Raw genomic sequence first — 20,469 nt, 5'->3', positions numbered from 1 at the left:
GAAAGCACCAAAGCCTATACCCCTGGAGACCCAGTCCCAGAGAAAGCAAGCAGCGGGGCTGGGAGGACATAACCTTTACTGGGTAGGATAATCTCCTTCAGTCACTTCCTTGTAGCTTACCAGTAGAGCAGTAGAATAGTGACCTTGGACTAGCCCTTATAATGGAACACAGAGATTAACCTAGACAAGATTAAAATCAACAGAACTAGATAGAGACAGGAAATGAAATGAAATGAAAACTAGGAACTGTTATGGAAATGAAACTAGGAACTGTAGAAGGTTACCCAAAACATACCATAATTCGATTATTGAGGCATGCTTACAGGATCAGATGGAATAAATACAGATGTAACAGGATAATAAAGAGAGAACCTAGCTATGATGATCAACTGAACGCTGCCTCCGTGTCATTCTTTCTTCGCCGACTCCGTCCACACCTTTGGAAACTCCTGGACCTGCTGGGGCAGGACCCCAACATAAATGGACAACCTGGGGCCCTTATCTCTGAGCTTTATATCCTACCTTATGTGTAAAGTGAGGGAGTTAGCTTTCAGGAGGTGGAGAGCAATGTAGCAAGATGTTGTCAAGGGCCTTAAAAATGCTCAGCCCCTTGGATCCAACAGTTTCACTTCTCAGAAGTTGAGGAAGTAAGAGATGGAACACAGGGATAGTTTTTATAGTAATTCGAAACAAAAACAAAAACATACCCTAATATTACAGATACAAAGAGGATAATAATTAAATAAGATATGGTTATTCATGGTATTATTATGCAACAAGATCATGAATTTTCAGTAAATATTTAATAATATGAAGAAATATTCCTTTACATAATATATATGTGCTATAAGTAACATATATATTCTATAAAGTCATTAATTCATTTTAAAAATCAATAATGGCTACTATTCCAAATGGCAGCTAAAGATGTCAAAATTTTTCCTCTGCAAATAGTCGGTATTTTCTAAATTTTCTATAGGGGAGTATACAATTGTTAAAAATAGGCGGAAAAATTAGTGTTAAATCAAGCCATTGGGCCAGATACCCTAGATCCATGGTCGGCAAACTGCGGCTCTTAGGCCCCTTGAGTGTGGCTCTTCCTAAGCCTTAGGAGTACCCTAATTAAGTTAATAACAATGTATCTACCTATATAGTTTAAGTTTAAAAAATTTGGCTCTCAAAATAAATTTCAATCGTGCTGTTGATATTTGGCTCTGTTGACTAATGAGTTTGCCGACCACTGCCCTAGATCAGTGGTTCTCAACCTTCCTAATGCCACGACCCTTTAATGCAGTTCCTCATGTTGTAGTGACCACCAACCATAAAATGATTTTCGTTGCTATTTCATAACTAATTTTGCTACTGTTATGAATCGTCATGTAAATATAGGATATGCAGGATGTATTTTCATTGTTACAAATTGAACATAATTAAAGCATAGTGATTAATCACAAAAACAATATGTAATTATATAAGTGTTTTTCTGATTGTCTTAGGCGACCCCTGTGAAAGGGTCCTTGGACCCCCAAAGGGGTCATGACCCACAGGTTGAGAACTGCTGCCCTAGATCTTAGATAGTGCTAACTTGGATCTTGCAATCCATTCTGATGTCGAAGCTTCAGCAATTACAAACTATCATTAGAGATGTCAACCTAAGACATATACTCCAAAAAGAACTTTACAGAACTGTAATGTTTTTAATTATTACACAAAAGGCTCAAGTCTGATCAACTATAGCAATATGTTCCTTGGGGTCAAAGCTGAGTCTTTCGTCATCCAGTCCTTGGGGATTTAATTGTTGAATAAAATAAACAACTCAACAGCCATTGTTTTACTGCAAGGGCTGCTGCGGTAGAGTCTTCATGATCTGGACGCCCGTAAGGGTAAAATGCCTCAAAAACTAATGCCTAATTCCCTCCCAGATTCCTACACGTTTTCTGGAGGACTCACAAGACGGGGGTCCTATGCCAAGTGGTTATTAACCGGCCGGTGACGATGGATCCTGACCCCGTGAAATAAGGGGGTTCACCAGGTGGCCAGCACCCGCAGAAAGGCTGCTTCCGCTGCACTTTCCCAGGAGAGCAGCGAAGCCCGCACCAGCCAGCCCCGCCGCAGGGGAGGCGGGGAATCCCCGCGGCCAGACGCGGCCCAGGAGGGCGAGCGGAGCGTCCAGAGTCCGGCGCGAGCCCGCAGCTCCGAGGGGCTCACGGGTCTCCTGCCCCGGCCACCCCAGCCGACACCGAGGATGGCGGGATGCGGCAGAGACCCCGTCGGCAGCGGGAGAGTCCGTGCGGCCCCTCCTCTGATCTCTAAAGGCCTTCAGCCGCAATGCCCAGCGGTCGCCTGCTCCCCGGAAACCCGGCCGACCCCCAAAGACCCCGCGCGCGTGGCCGCCGCCACTCGGGACTCACCAGGGGTCCGGAGCCATAGTGCAGCCTCCGCCGCGCCGGGACACTTCCTGCCGCAGCAGCTGACTACGGCGGCCCGCGCGGGTCACACCCCGCGCTCCGACCCGAACGCGCCGGAACCTGGAGTTTGCCAAGTGAATGTACGGTGAGCGGGTCTCCGGCCCCGTGATAAAGGACAGCGCTCCGCAGAGGAACAGCAGATTGGAGCAATGTTTCCGCTAAGAGACGCGAACAGCTGGGTGCAGTTAAAATAAAATTGTTGAACAAAATTGTATCCTGCTTGAAACAAAAACGATTGTGGTGATCATTACGCAAGTGTATAAGTTCACTAAAACTCACTTTAAGTGAATTTTGTGATATGTAAATTATGCCTCAATAAAGCTTAAACTCTTTTTTTACCCAGCTTCAAACTAGTGACCTGACGTATTAATTATATATTATTTTATGGCAGTCTTCCCATCAGAAGAAATCCTCTGATCGACTTTTAAATGCCATTAAGTACTTGATTATATAGTTACCAAAAAGATCACAGACTCTTTACATTGGGGGAAGGAGTAATTCCTCCTGTGCATTTGGTAGCCCCTAAATTTGCAGAAAACTAGGAAAAAGAAGCCCTCTCTCCCTATTTGCAAAAGGGCTTGCACGAATTTGAACTGCGCAGGCTAGGTTTAGCGCGGGCGTGGATCTGATGCGCATGCGCAGTCCGTTACCATAACGACCAGAAGACGCTGTGTGTCCGGGAGGTTGAGCGAAAAGTGAGAGGTGTCTCCGCATGATGGAGAACCAAATTTCGCCCAAGGCCGAGATGGCCGAGGTCCCTCACGCAGCCGAGGTGGCCGAGCTGGAGCTTCAGGCTGTGATCGGCTTCAATGGTGAGGCCATGAGTATGTCTGGGCTGGGTGGTGTGGGAACCCTGGGATGTGTAGTGCTAACAGGAGCAGTGAGACAGCGGGTGGTACCTGGCAGACAGGTGGGATGCTGGCATGAGCCTTTGCCAGGGCCATACATGGGGCCTGGGGGGTGGGGAGGGGACAGCTTTTCCTGCACAAAAGCCTTAGAGTGTCAATTCTTCGCTCCAAGTCTCAATGAACTGGATGGTTATTCCCAGCACCTAAAGGGACCAAATGTCTCCTCACAGGGCTGTAAGGATGAATAAGCGTGTTGTAGCCCTTCTCCCATCAGATCAGCCTTCCCTGGCTCTAACCCCCATGTAGTTCGAAAAGCTGTCCGCCCCTCAGTAACCACTGGATAATCGAGTCCATGATGGCCCCTGGGACCGACTAACTTCCAACATCCCAGCTGCTGTATACATAAGCACCGCTTTAGGGGATGATCCTGTGCTTTAACCCGAAAGAAGATACTATTGGTGAGGACTTCAGACCACGACAGAAGCCAAAAAAGACGCCAAGGGGGAACTGGAGGGGAGAGAGGCTTTGGTCAGAGGGGGCGTGGCTGTTCTGCCCAAATCCTTACTTAGACTAGTAACTGCCTATTATTTTGGACATTAAGGGGAGAAATGATTTTGTTTCTTTTCTGAAGAATGAAAAAAAAAGCAGTGAATTACATTTTTTAAAAGCGAAATTTTAAAAGTACATTGTAATGCCTGGAAGCTTTAAAAATGTAAAATTGTACATACAGAACAATCAATGACCAAGATTTTTTTTTCTTTCTTTTTTTTATTGCTTAAAGTATTACAAAGGGTATTACATATGTGTCCATTTTATCCCCCCGCCCTAGACAGTCCCCTAGCCTCCCCTATTCCCCAGTGTCTTATGTCCATTGGTTATGCTTATATGCATGCATACAAGTCCTTTAGTTGATCTCTTACCCCCCTATCTCCTGCCCCCCAACCCTCCCCGGCCTTCCTGCTGCAGTTTGACAATCTGTTTGAGGCAGCTCTGCCTCTGTATCTATTATTGTTCAAAAGTTTATAATGGTCTCTATTGTCCATGAATGAGTGAGATCATGTGGTATTTTTCCTTTATTGACTGGCTTATTTCACTTAGCATAATGCTCTCCAGTTCCATCCATGACGTTGCAAATGGTAAGAGTTCCTTCCTTTTTACAGCAGCATAGTATTCCATCGTGTAGATGTACCACAGTTTTCTAATCCATTCATCTACTGATGGGCACTTAGGCTGTTTCCAGATCTTAGCTATGGTGAATTGTGCTGCTATGAACACAGGGGTGCATATATCCTTTCTGATTGGTGTTTCCGGTTTCTTGGGATATATTCCTAGAAGTGGGATCACAGGGTCAAATGGGAGTTCCATTTTCAGTTTTTTAAGGAAACTCCATACTGTCTTCCATAGTGGCTGCACCAGTCTGCATTCCCACCAGCAGTGCACAAGTGTTCCTTTTTCTCCACATCCTCTCCAGCACTTGTCGTTTGTTGATTTGTTGATGATAGCCAGTCTGACAGGTGTGAGATGGTACCTCATTGTTGTTTTGATTTGCATCTCTCCGATGATTAGTGACTTTGAGCATGTTTTCATATGAATGACCAAGATTTTAAGAGCATTCTAGGACATGGCTCTTGACTCATTTTAATTTAGCCATCTCTTATAGAAAGTGGGCACTTAGCTCTAGCTGGTTTGGCTCAGTGGATAGAGCTTCAGCCTGCAGACTGAAGGGTCCCGGGTTCGATTCTGGTCAAGTGTACATGCCCAGGTTATGGGCTCCACCCCCAGTAGGAGGCATGCAGAGGCAGCCGATCAATGGTTCTCTCTCAGATCAATGGTTCTCTCTCATCATTAATGTTTCTATCTCTCCCTCTCCTTTCCTCTCTGAAATCAATATTTTTTTAAAAGGAAGTGGACACTTAGTACATCTGACGTATGGGCCATCTTTAGAGCTGGTTCCAAACTCACTGGTAAAGGAAGTAAGTGGCCTGCAGTCTGCCAAGGGTCACACTGGTGACCAGTGTAGAGCCTCAAATATAGAGCTCTGCAATCGAAGTCATGCTGCCCTGTAACGCTCCAAGAGTAAATATATGGAAAATTATATCCCAGTGTCTTCCATGGCAATTAATTACTAACTATTTTGGCCTTTTTACTTTATTTCTTTTAAAATATATTTTTATTGATTTCAGAGAGAAAAGAAAAGGAGGAGAGAGAGAGAGAGAAACATCAATGATGACAGGGAATCATTGATCGGCTGCCTCCTGCATGCCCCACACTGGGGATCAAGCCTGCAACCCCAGGCATATGCCTGACTGGAAATCGACTGTGACCTCCTGGTTCATAGGTCAACGCTCAAGGACTGAGCCACGCCAGCCAGGATATCTTGGCCCTTTTAAATGGCCCAAATTAATTGAATTGTTTTTACCTTGTTGGTTTTGTGACAATTTATATTCTCTCCTAGTCAAATATACATTTATTTAGAACCACCACACGCCAAGTAGTATGCTATTCACTGCAAACACAGGGACAAATTCATAGCCGTACTTAAAAAGAGTTTTTTAAAAAAAGAAAAATGCAGTGAAACCAAAAGAAAAATCAACCATCATTTCATTTCCCAAAATATCACTGTGATCCTTTCACATGAACACATACATCACTTACATATAAATATGGTGGGGTTTTTTTTAATAAAAGTTGATTCAGACATATGTAACCTCTTATAACATTAATTTCACTTAACAGTATACCATATAAATCTTTATTTAGCAGTAAATATACTCCATGCCATAATTTTTAATATTTTAATATATTATTCTGTTGCAAAGATATGCTACAATTTATAAGAACAATGCCCTGTTCTTAAGAATTTAGGATGATTTTCATTTTCTACATTTATTTTTAAATGCTACAAAGAACATCTGCATAGGTAACCTTTTTACTCTAACTTTTTTCCTTAGGGTAATTTCTGAGTACATTTTACAGATTTTTGATGTATCCTCCAAATGCTATATCTGACTTGGAACAGAAATGTGTGCTCAAAAAGCAGGAGAATATTATAGTAGCATTTTTTTCTTTTTTTGTCATTTTTTTACAGTAGCATTATTTCAAACCACTGGAGTTAAAACAACCAAGTGTTCATCAAAAGTAAAAGGACAAATAAATTGTGGTATATTTACACAATAGACTACTGTGCAGCAATGGAAAAAGAATGAACTACTGCGCACAGCATGGCTAGATCTCACGAACATAATGTTGAATGAAAAAATCTAGATGTAAAAGAGTGCATATTGTATAATTCCATTCACATAAAGTTCTAAAATGAGGAAAATTAATTTACAAAAATAGAAGTCAAAACAGCAATTACTTTTGGGGAAAATATAAACTGAGCAAAGGTACTTGGAGGGTGTCTGGGGAGGGCGGCAGTAATAATCTACCTCTTTATCCAGGCCACAGTTGAGTTGGTATGTTTACTTGGTAAAAGGTTACTGGGTTTTCTTGTATTTTTGTCTTCAATGAAAAAAATTGTTTAAGAGGATTAAAAATGGCGGTGGAGTAAGTGGAAGCTACACTGACACTCTCCCAGGGCCAAACTGGAAAGAGAACTAAAATACAGAAAAACCAGCCTGAAAAATCAACTGAAGACCAGCTGAGAGAACCCTGATAATCAAGGACAGGAAGTGGAGCCTCCATAGAGACTGAGGGCATCTTTCTCCTGGGACCTTTGCTAACCAGAAGGTTTTGACCTAGGGAAAGACAGTCACTCCACCCTGTAGCCCATCTAAGGCCAATCAAGGCTGATAACAGACTGCAGGCGAAGGCTTTGAGTCTTTGTCTGATGTCCTTCTGCAAGCATGTCAAACTCAAAGGCTAACACGGGCCAAATAAACAAGGTTTACCAGTAAGTTTATGTGGCCGCAAAAAAACAAAAGCTTCCATTTTCATAGAAACATAGGTTTATTTCAATAGAGAAATGCTGAATACAAAGGGCTGAAATAAATGAGTCATTGTTAGCATAAAATAATAGAACTTTTAATAAAAATTAACATTTTTTCTTGAACATTAACTTACCAGACACTGAATAACTGCACAAATTAATAAGCGTAACGCAAATTAACCTATTTAATGTCCTCTGAAAGTGAAATATTTCCTGTTGCACACACCAAACAAGCCAGTCCAAGATTAATGACGTGGCCATCAGCTGCTAAAATATTCGCTGCTAGTATTAGTGGAGAGAAATGGTGCACATGCGCATAAGGTGCGTAAGGGAAATGAGTGCAACACGATGATAGCAATCGGTCATTAGCGAATGTTATAGTTCGCTATTAATAATTATGTATAACAGGATATTATAAAAATTAAGTTGTGAAATTTTTATTAAAACGTTTCTTACATACCGTTATATTGTCTGGGCCACACTATTTGCTGTGGGCCGGATGCAGCCCTTGGGCCTGGATTTTGACATGCTTGCTCTAAGGCAGTGGGTCTCAACCTTCTGGCCCTTTAAATACAGTTCCTCACGTTGTGACCCAACCATAAAATTATTTTCGTTGCTACTTCATAACTGTAACGTTGCTACTGTTATGAATCGTAATGTAAAATCTGATATGCTGGGTGGTCTTAGGCGACCCCTGTGAAAGGGTCGTTCGACCGCCAAAGGGGTCGCGACCCACAGGTTGAGAACCACTGCTCTAAGGCCAATCAAGGCTAATAATCAGACTGCAGGATCTCTGGGGGTTTTGCATCTTTGCCTCATCTCCTTCTGGGCCCAGGTGTAGGAAAAGCAGACCCTAGTGCACATCTTGGTCCTTTCCAAAGGCATGCAATGCAGCTCCAGAAGAGGGAGCCAGAAGCTGCAGATTGCTGATAGCCCTGAACAGGGTACTTGGGGCAGAAACAGTCTGACTGTCCTGAGCTAGAGATTGGGAGTCATAGCAGATCTACCTAACACACAGACACAAACCCAAACAGGCAGCCAAAATGGGGAGACAAGAGGAGAGAGAGAGAGAGAGAGAGAGAGAGAGAGAGAGAGAGAGAGAGAGAGAGAGAGAGAATTCTCCAGGAGAAGAGATAAATGAAATGGAGATAAGAAATTTATCTGATACAGAGTTCAGAATAATGATGGTAAAAAATGTTAAAAATTCTATAATACCTCTCATAAAAAAAAATAAGCAAACTTTATGAAAGTTTGGGAGGTCAAGGAAGGGTTAATCCAAGTAGTCTTTAAAGTTGGGTAGGAGTCAGAGTAAAGACTGAGGAGCAAAATATTCCAGGCAGCAGGTGTATGGTGAGCAAAGAAGGAAGGCGGAGCGTGTGGGGACTGGTTGGGGAATGGCAAAGGCTGGGTGTGGCTTCAGGGTCAGGGAGGGCAGGATAACCCAGGAAAGAACCTGGAATTAGATGGTAGAAGCCTTAAATACCAGGTAACTGAGTTTAGTCTCCACATGGAAACAAATTAGAAGCAAAAGTAAAGCCCCTTTTATCATCATGACACTAGAACTCATTGTAGTTCCCCGTTATACATTATACTTTCACATTATAAGTTTTAACTTGAAGGTGCAAATGTTTAACTGTACTTGACTCTTTTAGGTATTTTCATGGGAATTTATTATGTAAGCAAACCAAATAGAGTTGTGTTGCTTATGAAAGCTTTTTATAAGGCTGTAGGTATTAAGAGTTCTTAAACTGAAAACACCAACATTACCAAAACAGACGAGGAGTCTGCAAGCTATAGCCTATAGACCAAGTCTGGGCTTCTGCCTGTTTTTCTAAATAAAATTTTATTGGAACCCAGCCAATAAAACGTTTCTCTCTCTCTCCCTTACTCCCTCTAAAATCAATTTTAAAAAATACTTTAAAAACGCTTTAAAATTGATTTAAAAATTGGCTTAAAAAGTTACAGTCTGGAAATGTTTTGGAACTAGATAGAGGTGGTGCCATTGGAATGTTCATTTTTTTTAAAATATATTTTTATTGATTTTGGATTTGAGAGCGAGAGAAACATCAATGAGAGAGAAACAGCAACATTGATTGGATGCATATACTGGCATTTTCTGTTAGGATTTGCTCTTTGGCGTTATGTTTCAGAAGTCATTTCCTACAACTTGTATATACATTGAGTCTTGTTTTTCACATTTAGATCCTTGGTCTACCTGGAATGTATTGTTTGTGGATGGTGGGAAGTGCGGATCGAATTTTACTTTTTCCACGTGGATAGCCATATGATTATTTAAAAGGAGCCTGCAATTAGAAGTAAACAAATATATATTTTAGCCCGAATAGATTACCTCCAGACATAAAGCTTAGTATTATGAGAACTTACTGCATAAAAAAGGAACAATAACAAAATGAAAGAAACAATTTACTCGGTAAATAAATTTGGCCATTTGAGCAAAAAGGAAATCTATTTAGCTACTGGGATCACACTCTGCACCAAAATAAATTCCAGAGGGAGTTAAATATAAAAGACAAATTCATTAAAAGACCAGAAAGCTACATCCATAAATATGACACTTTTGGTGGAGAATGGAAATATCAATACGTAAGATTTTTAAGTATCCAGGAATAAACATAATGAGAATTGTGTGAGAGCTTTCCAAAGAAAAATTGTAAATGCTACTGGGCGGAGGCACATAAAAGGAGACTATGGGAAATATACCCTGTTTTTAGAAAAGAGACATAATGTACCATTACGGAAATTATCTTTCCTTAAATTAATCTATACATTCAATACACCCCACTAAAAATGACTTTTTAACAAGTCAAGCTGAATTTAAAGCTTATATTGTAAAGTAAATATGAAGAAGAACTAAAACAAATCCTAACCAAAGGTGAGTGATAAGGGGGACTTGTGTCTATTTCACATTAAAACATATTACAAAGGCCTGGCTGGGTCGCTTCGTTGGTTAAAATGTCATCCAATACATCAAGGCTCAATTCCTGGTCAGAGAACATACAAGAAGCAACCAATGAATGCATAAGTAAGTGAAACAACAAATCAGTGTTTCTCTCTCTTTCCCTCTCCCTCTCTAAAAAAAAAAAAAAGAAAAAGAAAAATCAATCATAAAATACATATTGCCAAGGTTTGAAATTGTTGACATGATTCTTGGCAAATATCTGGAAGATGGCATCCTCCCCTGAGCGGTCCGGGGCTGATTCAAAGTGCCTGGTGGAGACTTGGGACTGAAACCAGAATTTTATCTTTACCACACTTGTGCTCAGGGCAATGAATTCACGTGCCCGTGTTCTCACCGGGATGCACTCACCAGACAGGCATTCTTGCTTCTTAGAATGACAAGAATTGGCCCGAGGGCCTTCATGTTCAAAGTGAGGTTCCTGGACCAGCATCAACATCAGCCGCAATTGGGAGCTTGTCAGAAAAGGCGCTATCTCTGTCCCGCCCCAGACCTAAAACCAGAACCTAGCTTTCAACCAGGCACCTGGGGAGTTTTTGCACGTTGCAGTTTGAGCAGTCACACACTAGACCAGTGGTTCTCAACCTTGGCTGCCCATTAGAATCACCTGGGAATCTTTTTAAAATCCTGATTTCTGAGCCTCATCCTCCGGAAATTCTGTTTCTTTGTTACTCATGTTGTGGCCCCGCCCCATAACAAAGAAACAGAATTTCCGGAGGATGAGGCCCAGAAATCAGGATTTTAAAAAAGATTCCCAGGTGAGGTGATTCTAATGTGCAGCCAAGGTTGAGAACCACTGCACTAGACTGATCTTGTCAGTGGAATAAAATTACCTTTCTCCCACCACTTATTTTCGTTGAACTAAGGCCTATATCAAAAGTGTTCTCCTTTGTACTCTTTTTTTTTTTTTTTAATTAGCAGCCACTGCTACACCTTCTTATTAATTTTTAATCTCTCTCTTAGGACATGTGCCCACTGGTCTGAAATGCCACCCTGACCAGGAACACCTGGTTTACCCTCTGGGTTGCACAGTCCTCATTCAGGCGATAAATACCAACAAACAGGATTTCCTGCACGGCCACGGCAACAACGTCTCCTGTGTGGACGTCTCCAACAGCGGGGAGTACATTGCCTCGGGACAGGTCACGTACATGGGCTTCAAGGTGAGCAGCCCGAGAGTCACTCACTGTGAGGCGACTGAGAGCCGCCTGCCTTAGCAAACCGCCCCGCCTGCTGGTGGGTCAGCTCTGGGCTGACGCGCGTCTGTGACGTACAGTAACCTTCATCTCGGGTCAAAACTGCTGTTTAAAATTTTATCCCTGCTACTCTGTAAAAATTTGCTTGCTTCAGAGGGAAAATAAGACTACTCCCCACTCCAGAGAGGCTGTAAAATATGCCCCAGACAGGGTTGTCAGTGTTGGTGCCAGCCCAGGCCTTGAGATACGGTCTCACGGCCCTGTCCCAGCACACAGGACTTTTTCTCAGAAGGTCCGGAAGTCTCATTCTAAATTTGGAAAACAAAGAGCTGAAAAACGTATAAATTGAAAAGACTTCCACCATATTGGGCCCCAGAATTTGAGAAGCTAGAGTTCCGCTGGGCCCGCTCGCTCCAGCGAAAATGAACAGGACTCCAAATAAATTTGGCTTATTGATTCAGATGTCTTCTGATTTACAATATAACATCTGTACCCTTCCTCCTCTCCCTCTTGACCCCCCCCCCCCCCCTCAGTTCCTTTTCATTCTCTCAGGCCGAGAGGGAAGGAACCCGGCAGTTCTTACACCAAATGCTGCTGCCGGTGACCGATCTGCTCAGGAATAAAAGTCACCCTTTAACACCGCTTCCATTCTGTTGCTGTGGTCTTTGTAGGACACGATGCACTTTCTAGAAAAGTGACATCGCTATTCTTCTTCGCCGAGGGGGGCAGCCGCCTCCTTGGGTTCTTGAAAGCCTGCCCGTGACCTGACTGCGTGTTCTTTTTCCCAGGCAGATATCATCTTGTGGGATTACAAGAAAAGGGAGCTGATTGCCCGGCTGTCACTTCACAAGGGCAAAATTGAAGATCTGGCCTTTTCACCAAGTGATCTGTACTTGGTCTCCCTCGGGGGCCCAGATGATGGAAGGTAACGAACTAAACATGCGTAGTTATGCTCCAGCAGGCATGTTTCTAGACATGCCAAGCACCCTCCCCCCTCTAACATTCCCTGGTGTGTGAGAGCCTAGGAGGAAAATGCCGTAGGACCCTGGCGGGCATGGAAATGCGCTGGGGGCTTTAGAAAATGGCCAGTGCCTGGCTCCACCCGCAGAGAGTCAGCTTTGATTGGTCTGGGCTTTGGGAGCAATAAAAGTTCCACATGATTCTAATGTGCATCTAAATTCGAGAGTCATTGCTATTAACAAAAGAGAGAGAGAAAGATGACATCTTCATCATCATTGTCATCAGCAGCAGCATCAAAGGCAAAGCTGATTTTTGTGAGCACTGACTATGTGCCAGGTGTGTGCTGCACTTGAACTGCGTTACCCCATTTAAGCCTCACAGCAACTCCAGGAGGAGGGAGCTGCTGCTACCGGGAGGGACTAAAAAGCTGCCAGTGGCAAGGAACAGAGCTGAGAGGCAAACCCTGGCGGTGCGACGCCAGAGGCGGCATTTTTAGCTTGCCTCGCCAAGACATGACCTTGGCCCTCAAGGAACTCATAGACAAATGAGTAGGCAGAGAATACATACTAGTACAAATGAAATTGGGGGGGGGGAGTATTTAAAAACACTACGTTAGAAGGAACAATCAATGGAGTCCACCTACCTGTGTAAAGAGTCTGGAAAAGTAAAGTGACAACGCCTGAGGTGTGCGTAGGATTCAATACTGTGGCGCACTCGTACAGGTACTTTCTTGTTTGAGCTCCATGGGTTTCTTACAAATGAGATTTATAAAAAAAAAAAAAAATGAAATTTACTTTTATGTGTCGTGATATAGTGATAGTTCTGTATGCATACCAGACTTGTATAGCAAGGCCACAGAGTTCTAATGAGATTTCCACCTTTCATAGGTTTTCCTTTCCCCTCAAGGAACTTATAGTCAAGTGAGTAGGCAGAGAATACACACAAATGAAATGGGGGGGGGGCGGGGGACATACTTAAATACACTACATTAAGAGGAACAATCAATGCAGTCCACCTGCCTATGTAAAGAGTCTGGAAAAGTAAAATAACACCACCTGAGGTGTGTGTAGGATTCAATACTGTGGCGCACTCGTACAGGTACGTTCTTGTTTGAGCTCCATGGGTTTCTTACAAATGAGATTTATAAATTAAAAAAAAATGAAATTTAGTTTTATGTGTCGTGATATAGTGATAGTTCTGTGTGCATACCAGACTCATGTAGCAAGGCCACAGAATTTTAATGAGATTCCCACCTTCAATAGGTGTTCCTTTCCCCTGCTGAGTAGTTGCACCTTCCCTGGGCCATCCCCATTTGACTGTTTGTGGTAAGAAATGTACCCAGAAATCATCTGTCAGTATTCTTGGTTTAACTTTAAAGCAGCTGTTCTCAGCCTTGCGTGCACATTGGAATCACCCAAGGAAATGTACAAACTACTGATGCCTCGTCTCACCCCAGAGATCCCTGGAGCTCGGCAATCAGGCCCCTTCCACTTCCACGTCTTTCTGTCAGAAAGATGCCCAGGCTAGACCCAGGGGGAGAAAAAGATGGCCCTCTAGCCAAGCTTAATCTGCACATTGTTCGTCTCCTCTGTCATTTTAAGTTTGATTTTAGGCTGTCTAAAACTTGCTTGCAGAAAATTAGGGGATGTTGAGAAAAACATTCTAAAGAAAGTTTCTTTCCTAAAGAAAGAAAAACAGCCAAAACCGGTTTGGCTCAGTGGATAGAGCATTGGCCTGCGGACTGAAGGGTCCCGGGTTCGATTCCGGTCAAGGGCATGTACCTGGGTTGCGGGCACATCCCCAGTAGGAGATGTGCAGGAGGCAGCTGATCGATGTTTCTCTCTCATCGATGTTTCTAACTATCTCTCTCCCTTCCTCTCTGTAAAAAAATCAATAAAATATATTTAAAAAAAAAAAAAAGAAAGAAAAACAAACCTTGCCAGGCAAGAGCATGCAATATGCCCACCCCTGAACAGCCACGGAGGTGAGGAAGACAAAGTTCTGAGGGTTGGTTTTGGATAATCAGGGATCAACCCTGACCCTGTGGCAGGGTCCCTTCTACCCACACCACCTGGTGTCTACACACAGGATGAGGAACAGAGGGGTGGTAGGGACTGTAGTAGACATTTGACAGTTTGGATGTGCATGCTTTTAAAAAACATTTTGTAAACTATTTATGAACCTTTTTTGCACTAATGTTATCGCACATCAGTATTGTAATGCACCCTTTTTGGTCAACTTGATATCAAGAACATATTCTGTGTGTGCACATGTAGACACATGCCACTTTCTTTGCAATGGCTGCATGGTATTCCACTGCATGGATGTGCTGGAATTTACTCAGCCAACTCTCTCTCTATGTCAGTGGCTTTTATTTAGTTTTACACTTTAAACTTATTTTTCTGAAAAATTTAAACTAGCCCTGACCAGTTTGGCTCAGTGGATAGAGCGTCGGCCCACGGACTGAAGGGTCCCAGGTTCGATTCCAGTCGAGGGCATGTACCTTGGTTGCGGGCACATCCCCAGTCAGGGGTGTGCAGGAGGCAGCTGATCAATGTTTCTCTCTCGTCGATGTTTCTAACTCTCTATCCCTCTCCCTTCCTCTCTGTAAAAAAAATCACTAAAATATATTTAAAAAACAAAAAAAAAACTATGCTTTAAAAAAAAAGAAAAATTAAAACTACACATGTCCATGGTTTATAAAGAAAGTATGTTTCCTAACTATGCAGATGGATTCAAAATACATATTCCCTCCACCTAGAAGAGCTCTACTCTCCTAAGGCCCTTGGCTTCATTCTTTACAGCTGTATTGAGATATATTTTACATATCATAAAATTCATCCATTTAAGGTATACAGTTGAGTGGTTAATTGAATGGTTTTGTGTGGGGTTTTTTTTTTTGGGGGGGGGTTGCTAAAATACTTCCCCAAGGAATTTTTTACATGCTGTGTTTTGTAACCATCACCACAATCAATTTCAGAACATTGTCAACACCCCCAAAGAAATCCCATGCCCATGAGTGGTCACTCCTCATTCCCGCTCCACCGCTACCCTCCCAGCCAGGCAACTTCTAATCTACTTTCTGTCTCTATAGATGTGCCTGCTCTGGATGTTTCTAATAAATGGAGTCATACTGTATGTGGCCTTTTGTGACTGATTTACTTTATTAAGCATAATGTTTTCACGGTTCATCCATGTTGTGGCATGTATCACTACCTCATTCTTTTTTGTTGTCAAATAATATTCCATTGCATGGATATACCACTTTTTCTTTATCCATTCATCAGTTGATGAATTTTTGGCTCTTTTCCACTTTTAGGCTATTATTAACACATTGTATGCGGGAAACGTATTTATACGTTTTACTTATACGTTTTACGTTGACTGGTAGTAGAGCACGGGACACATATTAATACGTTTTTTATAGACTAGCGGTAGAATGCGGGTAACATATAAATACGTAAACTAAAGTTATCGTAATTTTACTGAACGTTGCCATTTGCGCAAAAAATTAGCAAAAATGGCCCGCGCCACCTGTTAGCGCGCGATAAAAACTACCCGCAAACAATGTGTTAATAACTAGTGGCCCGGTGCACAAAATTTGTGCACATTAAGAGGGAATTAATTAGAGGAAATATTTTAATATTGCTACTTGCCCTTTCTCTATAATAGAAGAGTCAGAGATGAAAGAAAATTAGTAAAATGTATATGAAAAATCTCCCTCCTGTCAGAGTCTGGAGCGTGCCGCAGGACCTAGAGCAGTGATGGCGAACCTATTACACACATGTCAGAGGTGACACATGAACTCATTTTTTTGGTTGATTTTTCTTTGTTAAATGGCATTTAAATATATAAAATAAATATAAAAAATATAAGTCTTTGTTTTACTATGGTTGCAAAGATAAAAAAATTTCTATATGTGACACGGCACCAGAGTTAAGTTAGGGTTTTTCAAAATGCTGACACGCCGAGCTCAAAAGGTTCGCCATCACTGCAATAGAGTCAAGTCCCTACCCACCACCCACATCCACCCACATACGCTTTGAAAACGCTGGAGACCCAGACCCAGCCAGCCCCACCCGCATTGGGTGAGACCCCGACCTGGCTGACCCCACCCCCGTCAAGCCCCACCAGACGGGGGGTGCAGCCTCAGGTCTCCTGTGAAGCCCTGCTGAGTGGGGGGCGTGGCCTGAGGTCCCCCAGCCTGGCGCTGGTGGGGGGAGCACAGCCTGAGGTCCCCTGGCCTGGTGCTGGTGGGGGGGACACAGCATGAGGTCTCCTGGTCCAGTGCCAGGGTGGGGGGTGCAGCCTGAGGTCCCCTGTCAAGCCCCGCTGGGTGAGGGGCATGGCCTGATGCCCCTGTCAAACCCCACGGGTCGGGGGGCGTGGCCTGAGGTTCCTTGCGCAGCCAGGTGCCATGCAGCCTCAGGTCCCTGCTGTTCAGTCATGACGTTACGGCGTCCTGGCTAATTTGCATATTCTTCTATTATATAGATAGATGCTGCTATGAGCATTCATGTATAAGATTTTGTATGTACACATGCTTTTATTCTCTTGGGCATTAAGTAATATGTCTCTCAAATTTCCCAATGCAGGTGGGGCCAGCTGGGTCTGGGTCTCCTAAATTTCCCATGTTAGATGGTAACTATCAGCTTCTTACTAAGGAAAAAAAATGTATGGCTCTTACATTGTCTCCTACCTCTCCATTTTTGGAAGGCAGCTATGCTCACCACTATACCACCAACGCAACCTCCTACCTCTCCATTTTTGGAGATCTTGGTTAGACCTTGATTTTAGATTACCTGTGATCACACATTCCACATGTGTACAATTTGGGAAATAGAAATAGGCATGTTTTACATTGACACGGTTTATAACATTTGTATTCTATTTCTATGATACTTGGACTACTGACCGGAAGCTTGAGGGTGGGTCCTAGCGCTCTGCTTTAACAAGCCCTCAAGTGATTCTGATACACCGTCAAGTCTGAGAATACTGCCTTAGGTCGCCCTCTTTATTGCTTTTTTTTTTTTCTGGAAAACTTCCCCAAGGGAGTTTTTTACATGATATAAATGGGGGGTCAACTTCTACGCCTTGAATGTCTGAAAATGTCTTTATTTTAGCATTGGACTTGATTGTTGCACTTGCTAGTCTCTGACGTCATAATAATTTTCCTTAAAAAAAATATTAAGTGTCACTTATTTGTCTTCTCAGATCCAGTGTGATCGAAGAGCTGTCGGGGGGAAGGGGGGTGAGGGGGGGTGTCAGTGTAATTTTGTTTGTTCCTTTGTAAGTAACCTGTTTTTCCCTTTTTTCTAGAACTACTGAAAGAACGGTTTCTTATTTTGAAAGCCCACCTGGCCCTGACTTGTTTGTCCCTTTCGTTCTGGCAGCGTGTTGGTGTGGAGCATAGCCAAGAGAGATGCCATCTGCGGCAGCCCTGCGGCCGGCCTCAACGTGGGCAACGCCACCGCGGTCATCTTCTCGGGGGGCTGCGACGAGATGTTTGTCACCGCGGGGAAGTACGCATCTGCAGGCGGGGCGCAGGGCCCATAAGCCACTTTATTTGCCTCTGCAGAAAACAGGGTCATTCCAGTGTGGGGGGGGACATGTTTTCCGTCCTGGAAACATATCCTAAAGTCTTAAATATGGTTATTTGAAAATTCTGTGCTTCCCACCGAAAATATTCTGCTTATCTGCTAAATCCAGTTCCGGTTCTGGTCCAGGTGTTACTGATAACACATCACCCATAAGCTGTGCTCCCAGAGTGTTTTGCAGATTCGCTTACTGGGTGAGGTTTTTCCCACCTGCTTTTGATTTAGGTTTCATGAAATGATAGTTTGAGAATGAACTGTTCCAGGAAGTTTCAAGGGTTTGACTAGTAGCCATGTGAGATCCTTGCCAGTAGGGGACCAAGGTCTGAACCGAGGCCAGCATCTGCTTAACTGCAAAAAAATTAATTTACAGACTCCCCAGCCTATATGAAGGCATCCTATTTCATGCCACGTATCAGTTCAAAGGTCAAACATCTGTGAATGGCGGGGGGCAGTATACGGAAGTCTACGCTGGCTGCAACTATCCTTTCTGGCCCCCCTGCGGTTTCCCGTCTAGAGAATCACACGGTGTCGCCTGCTTCTCCACCAGAGACAAGCATTTGTGCTGCTCTGCCCCTGTACTGCCTCCTGTCCCCACCTGGTGACGCGTGGCACACATTTGTTCCCTGGATAACAACGAGGAGGGGCCTTTTCAGAAGCCATGACGCGACTGGCTGGGATGACAGCCAGCCCCTAAGGAGCGAATCTGACTAGGGCGGTACCCGGACCCTGAAGCAGCTGACCACATCCCGCCCTGTCTCCAGGGCTGGTGACCATGAGGCTCTTCAGCTCCGTTCAGGTTTCAGCTGGCAGACGAGGCCTTTATGTGACGTGGTCGCTCTGCTCCTCAGCAGCTGCGGCAGCTGTAAGCATCAACGGATTCCGACATCTGAGGACACCATTTCTCCAGGAGTCAAACTTGAATTTGAGTCAAAACAGAAGTTTTTAGGACAACCTCTAACCGAAGTCTGCTTTAATTTCATGTGACCCTGATGGCTGAGAAAAAGCCCTCTGAAGTATGATTTCTGGGATGGCGCCCTGACCCTGGGCTCTCCACGATGCTCCCAAGTTCAGGGGTTCCATCCGATTGTCTCCAAGAGATATCCTGCAAATCCCAGTATTTCAGGCTCCAAATGCCAGCTAGCAGGAAGGCCATGGAAAAGCTCTTTTTCTTTTTAGTTTAGAAAGTACATTCAAAATACTTATTGAACACTTAATTATGTGAATAACTCTGGGGGCTAAAGGAAAAGAAAAACTGAACTTGATCAATAGATTTTTTTTAACATTTTCTGTCTTGAGATATTAGCTAAAGTCTTGGTGATGTTGATCATGAGATATTTATACAATTATTAAGTCAGATGAACTCAACATACAAGGAGGAACTATCACCTGTCTGCCAGGTCTTGTGTTAGGTGCTGATTTTGTTGGACTTTTCATTGCTTAGTCTCATTTCTCCTTCCTTGAAGACAGGACTCCCCATAAGGAAGTCCTTCCTTTTAAAAAACTTCCTCACAGATCAATACCTATGAACTCCGGTTTGCTCTTCGTCAGTTTCCGTGTTTATTTGTAAGTCTTTCTGTTTTCACTCTAGTGGGCAGAGTGTATGCTTCAAAGTGAGAGAGCCGGGTGTGAGTCCTTGCTCTGGTGTATGCAGCCTCTGCCTTTCTCATGGGGAGAGTTGGGGGATCATAGCCCTTCCCTGCAGGGCGGTTGTGACCATCAAATGGAAGGTCTTCGGTAGAGCACTAGACTATAAGAAACCCTCAAATATAGCTAGTTCTCTTCTCTTCAGTTTCAAGACATACAGGAAACAGAGAAGAGGCGAAGTGGTTGTTAAATGGGCACCCAGTTGATTGTGAATTTCTTTCCTGTAGTGGGACAATTCGAGTATGGGAACTGGATCTCCCAAATAGAAAAATCTGGCCAACTGAGTGCCAAACAGGACAGATGAAAAGGATAGTCATGTGTATTACAGTAAGTATTACTCTGTGTTCTTTTAACTAACTATTAGTGCAAGTTCCTGTTAACAGCACTGACCAAGGGGTGTGTGTGTGTGTGTGTGTGTGTGTGTGTGTGTGTGTGTGTGTACATGTACCTTGGGCTTGGGTAGGGAGGGGAGGTCTGGACATATGAGATAGTGAGTGAGGAGGTACAGGTGAGGGACAGTCTCAATTCTGGAGCTCCCATCAGAAGTCAGAGAGGAGCTAGACTAGACTAGACACAACCCCGGGTAGGTCTTGTAATACTGGGACCTGGGCTGACACATGGAGGGAAGCAGTGTGGCCAGAAAGAGGCACATCGCCGTCCCACTTATGTTATCTCTGCCACTGGAAATAAAGTTTCTAACAATGCAAGTCATTGTTGAAAAGCAGTATTTCCACAGAGAGGAATGAGTCATATGTTTTCAAGGTGGATTCATACATGTAGACTTGTAACTCCATTCTCCATTGACTTGTTCCTCTGGTCTAGCGCATAGTCATTTTATGAGACAGCCTCTG

The 20,469-nt window shown here is 43.4% G+C and overlaps 2 protein-coding genes across 6 annotated transcripts in view; one reads left to right on the top strand and one right to left on the bottom strand.

The window, feature by feature from the left end:
* The window catches only part of STX8 (syntaxin 8), a 230,268-nt gene extending 227,736 nt beyond the window's left edge, over positions 1-2,532 (bottom strand). For all 5 annotated transcript variants that reach the window (XM_059668636.1, XM_059668635.1, XM_059668637.1 and 2 more), the window contains exon 1: positions 2,412-2,532. In XM_059668636.1, the coding sequence (XP_059524619.1) occupies positions 2,412-2,428 (17 nt within the window). In that variant the 5' untranslated portion in view covers positions 2,429-2,532. The remainder of the gene's footprint in view (positions 1-2,411) is intronic.
* A 651-nt stretch (positions 2,533-3,183) lies between these two features.
* The window catches only part of CFAP52 (cilia and flagella associated protein 52), a 37,566-nt gene continuing 20,280 nt past the window's right edge, over positions 3,184-20,469 (top strand). The window contains exons 1-5 of the mRNA XM_059668627.1: positions 3,184-3,280; positions 11,185-11,384; positions 12,206-12,342; positions 17,771-17,899; positions 19,846-19,945. Coding sequence (XP_059524610.1) covers positions 3,184-3,280; positions 11,185-11,384; positions 12,206-12,342; positions 17,771-17,899; positions 19,846-19,945 — 663 coding nt within the window. The remainder of the gene's footprint in view (positions 3,281-11,184; positions 11,385-12,205; positions 12,343-17,770; positions 17,900-19,845; positions 19,946-20,469) is intronic.

Source organism: Myotis daubentonii, chromosome 16, assembly GCF_963259705.1.
Source record: "Myotis daubentonii chromosome 16, mMyoDau2.1, whole genome shotgun sequence".
NCBI lineage: Eukaryota > Metazoa > Chordata > Mammalia > Chiroptera > Vespertilionidae > Myotis > Myotis daubentonii.
The sequence above is the reverse complement of the archived record's forward strand: the minus strand, read 5'-3'. Positions and strand labels throughout refer to the sequence as shown.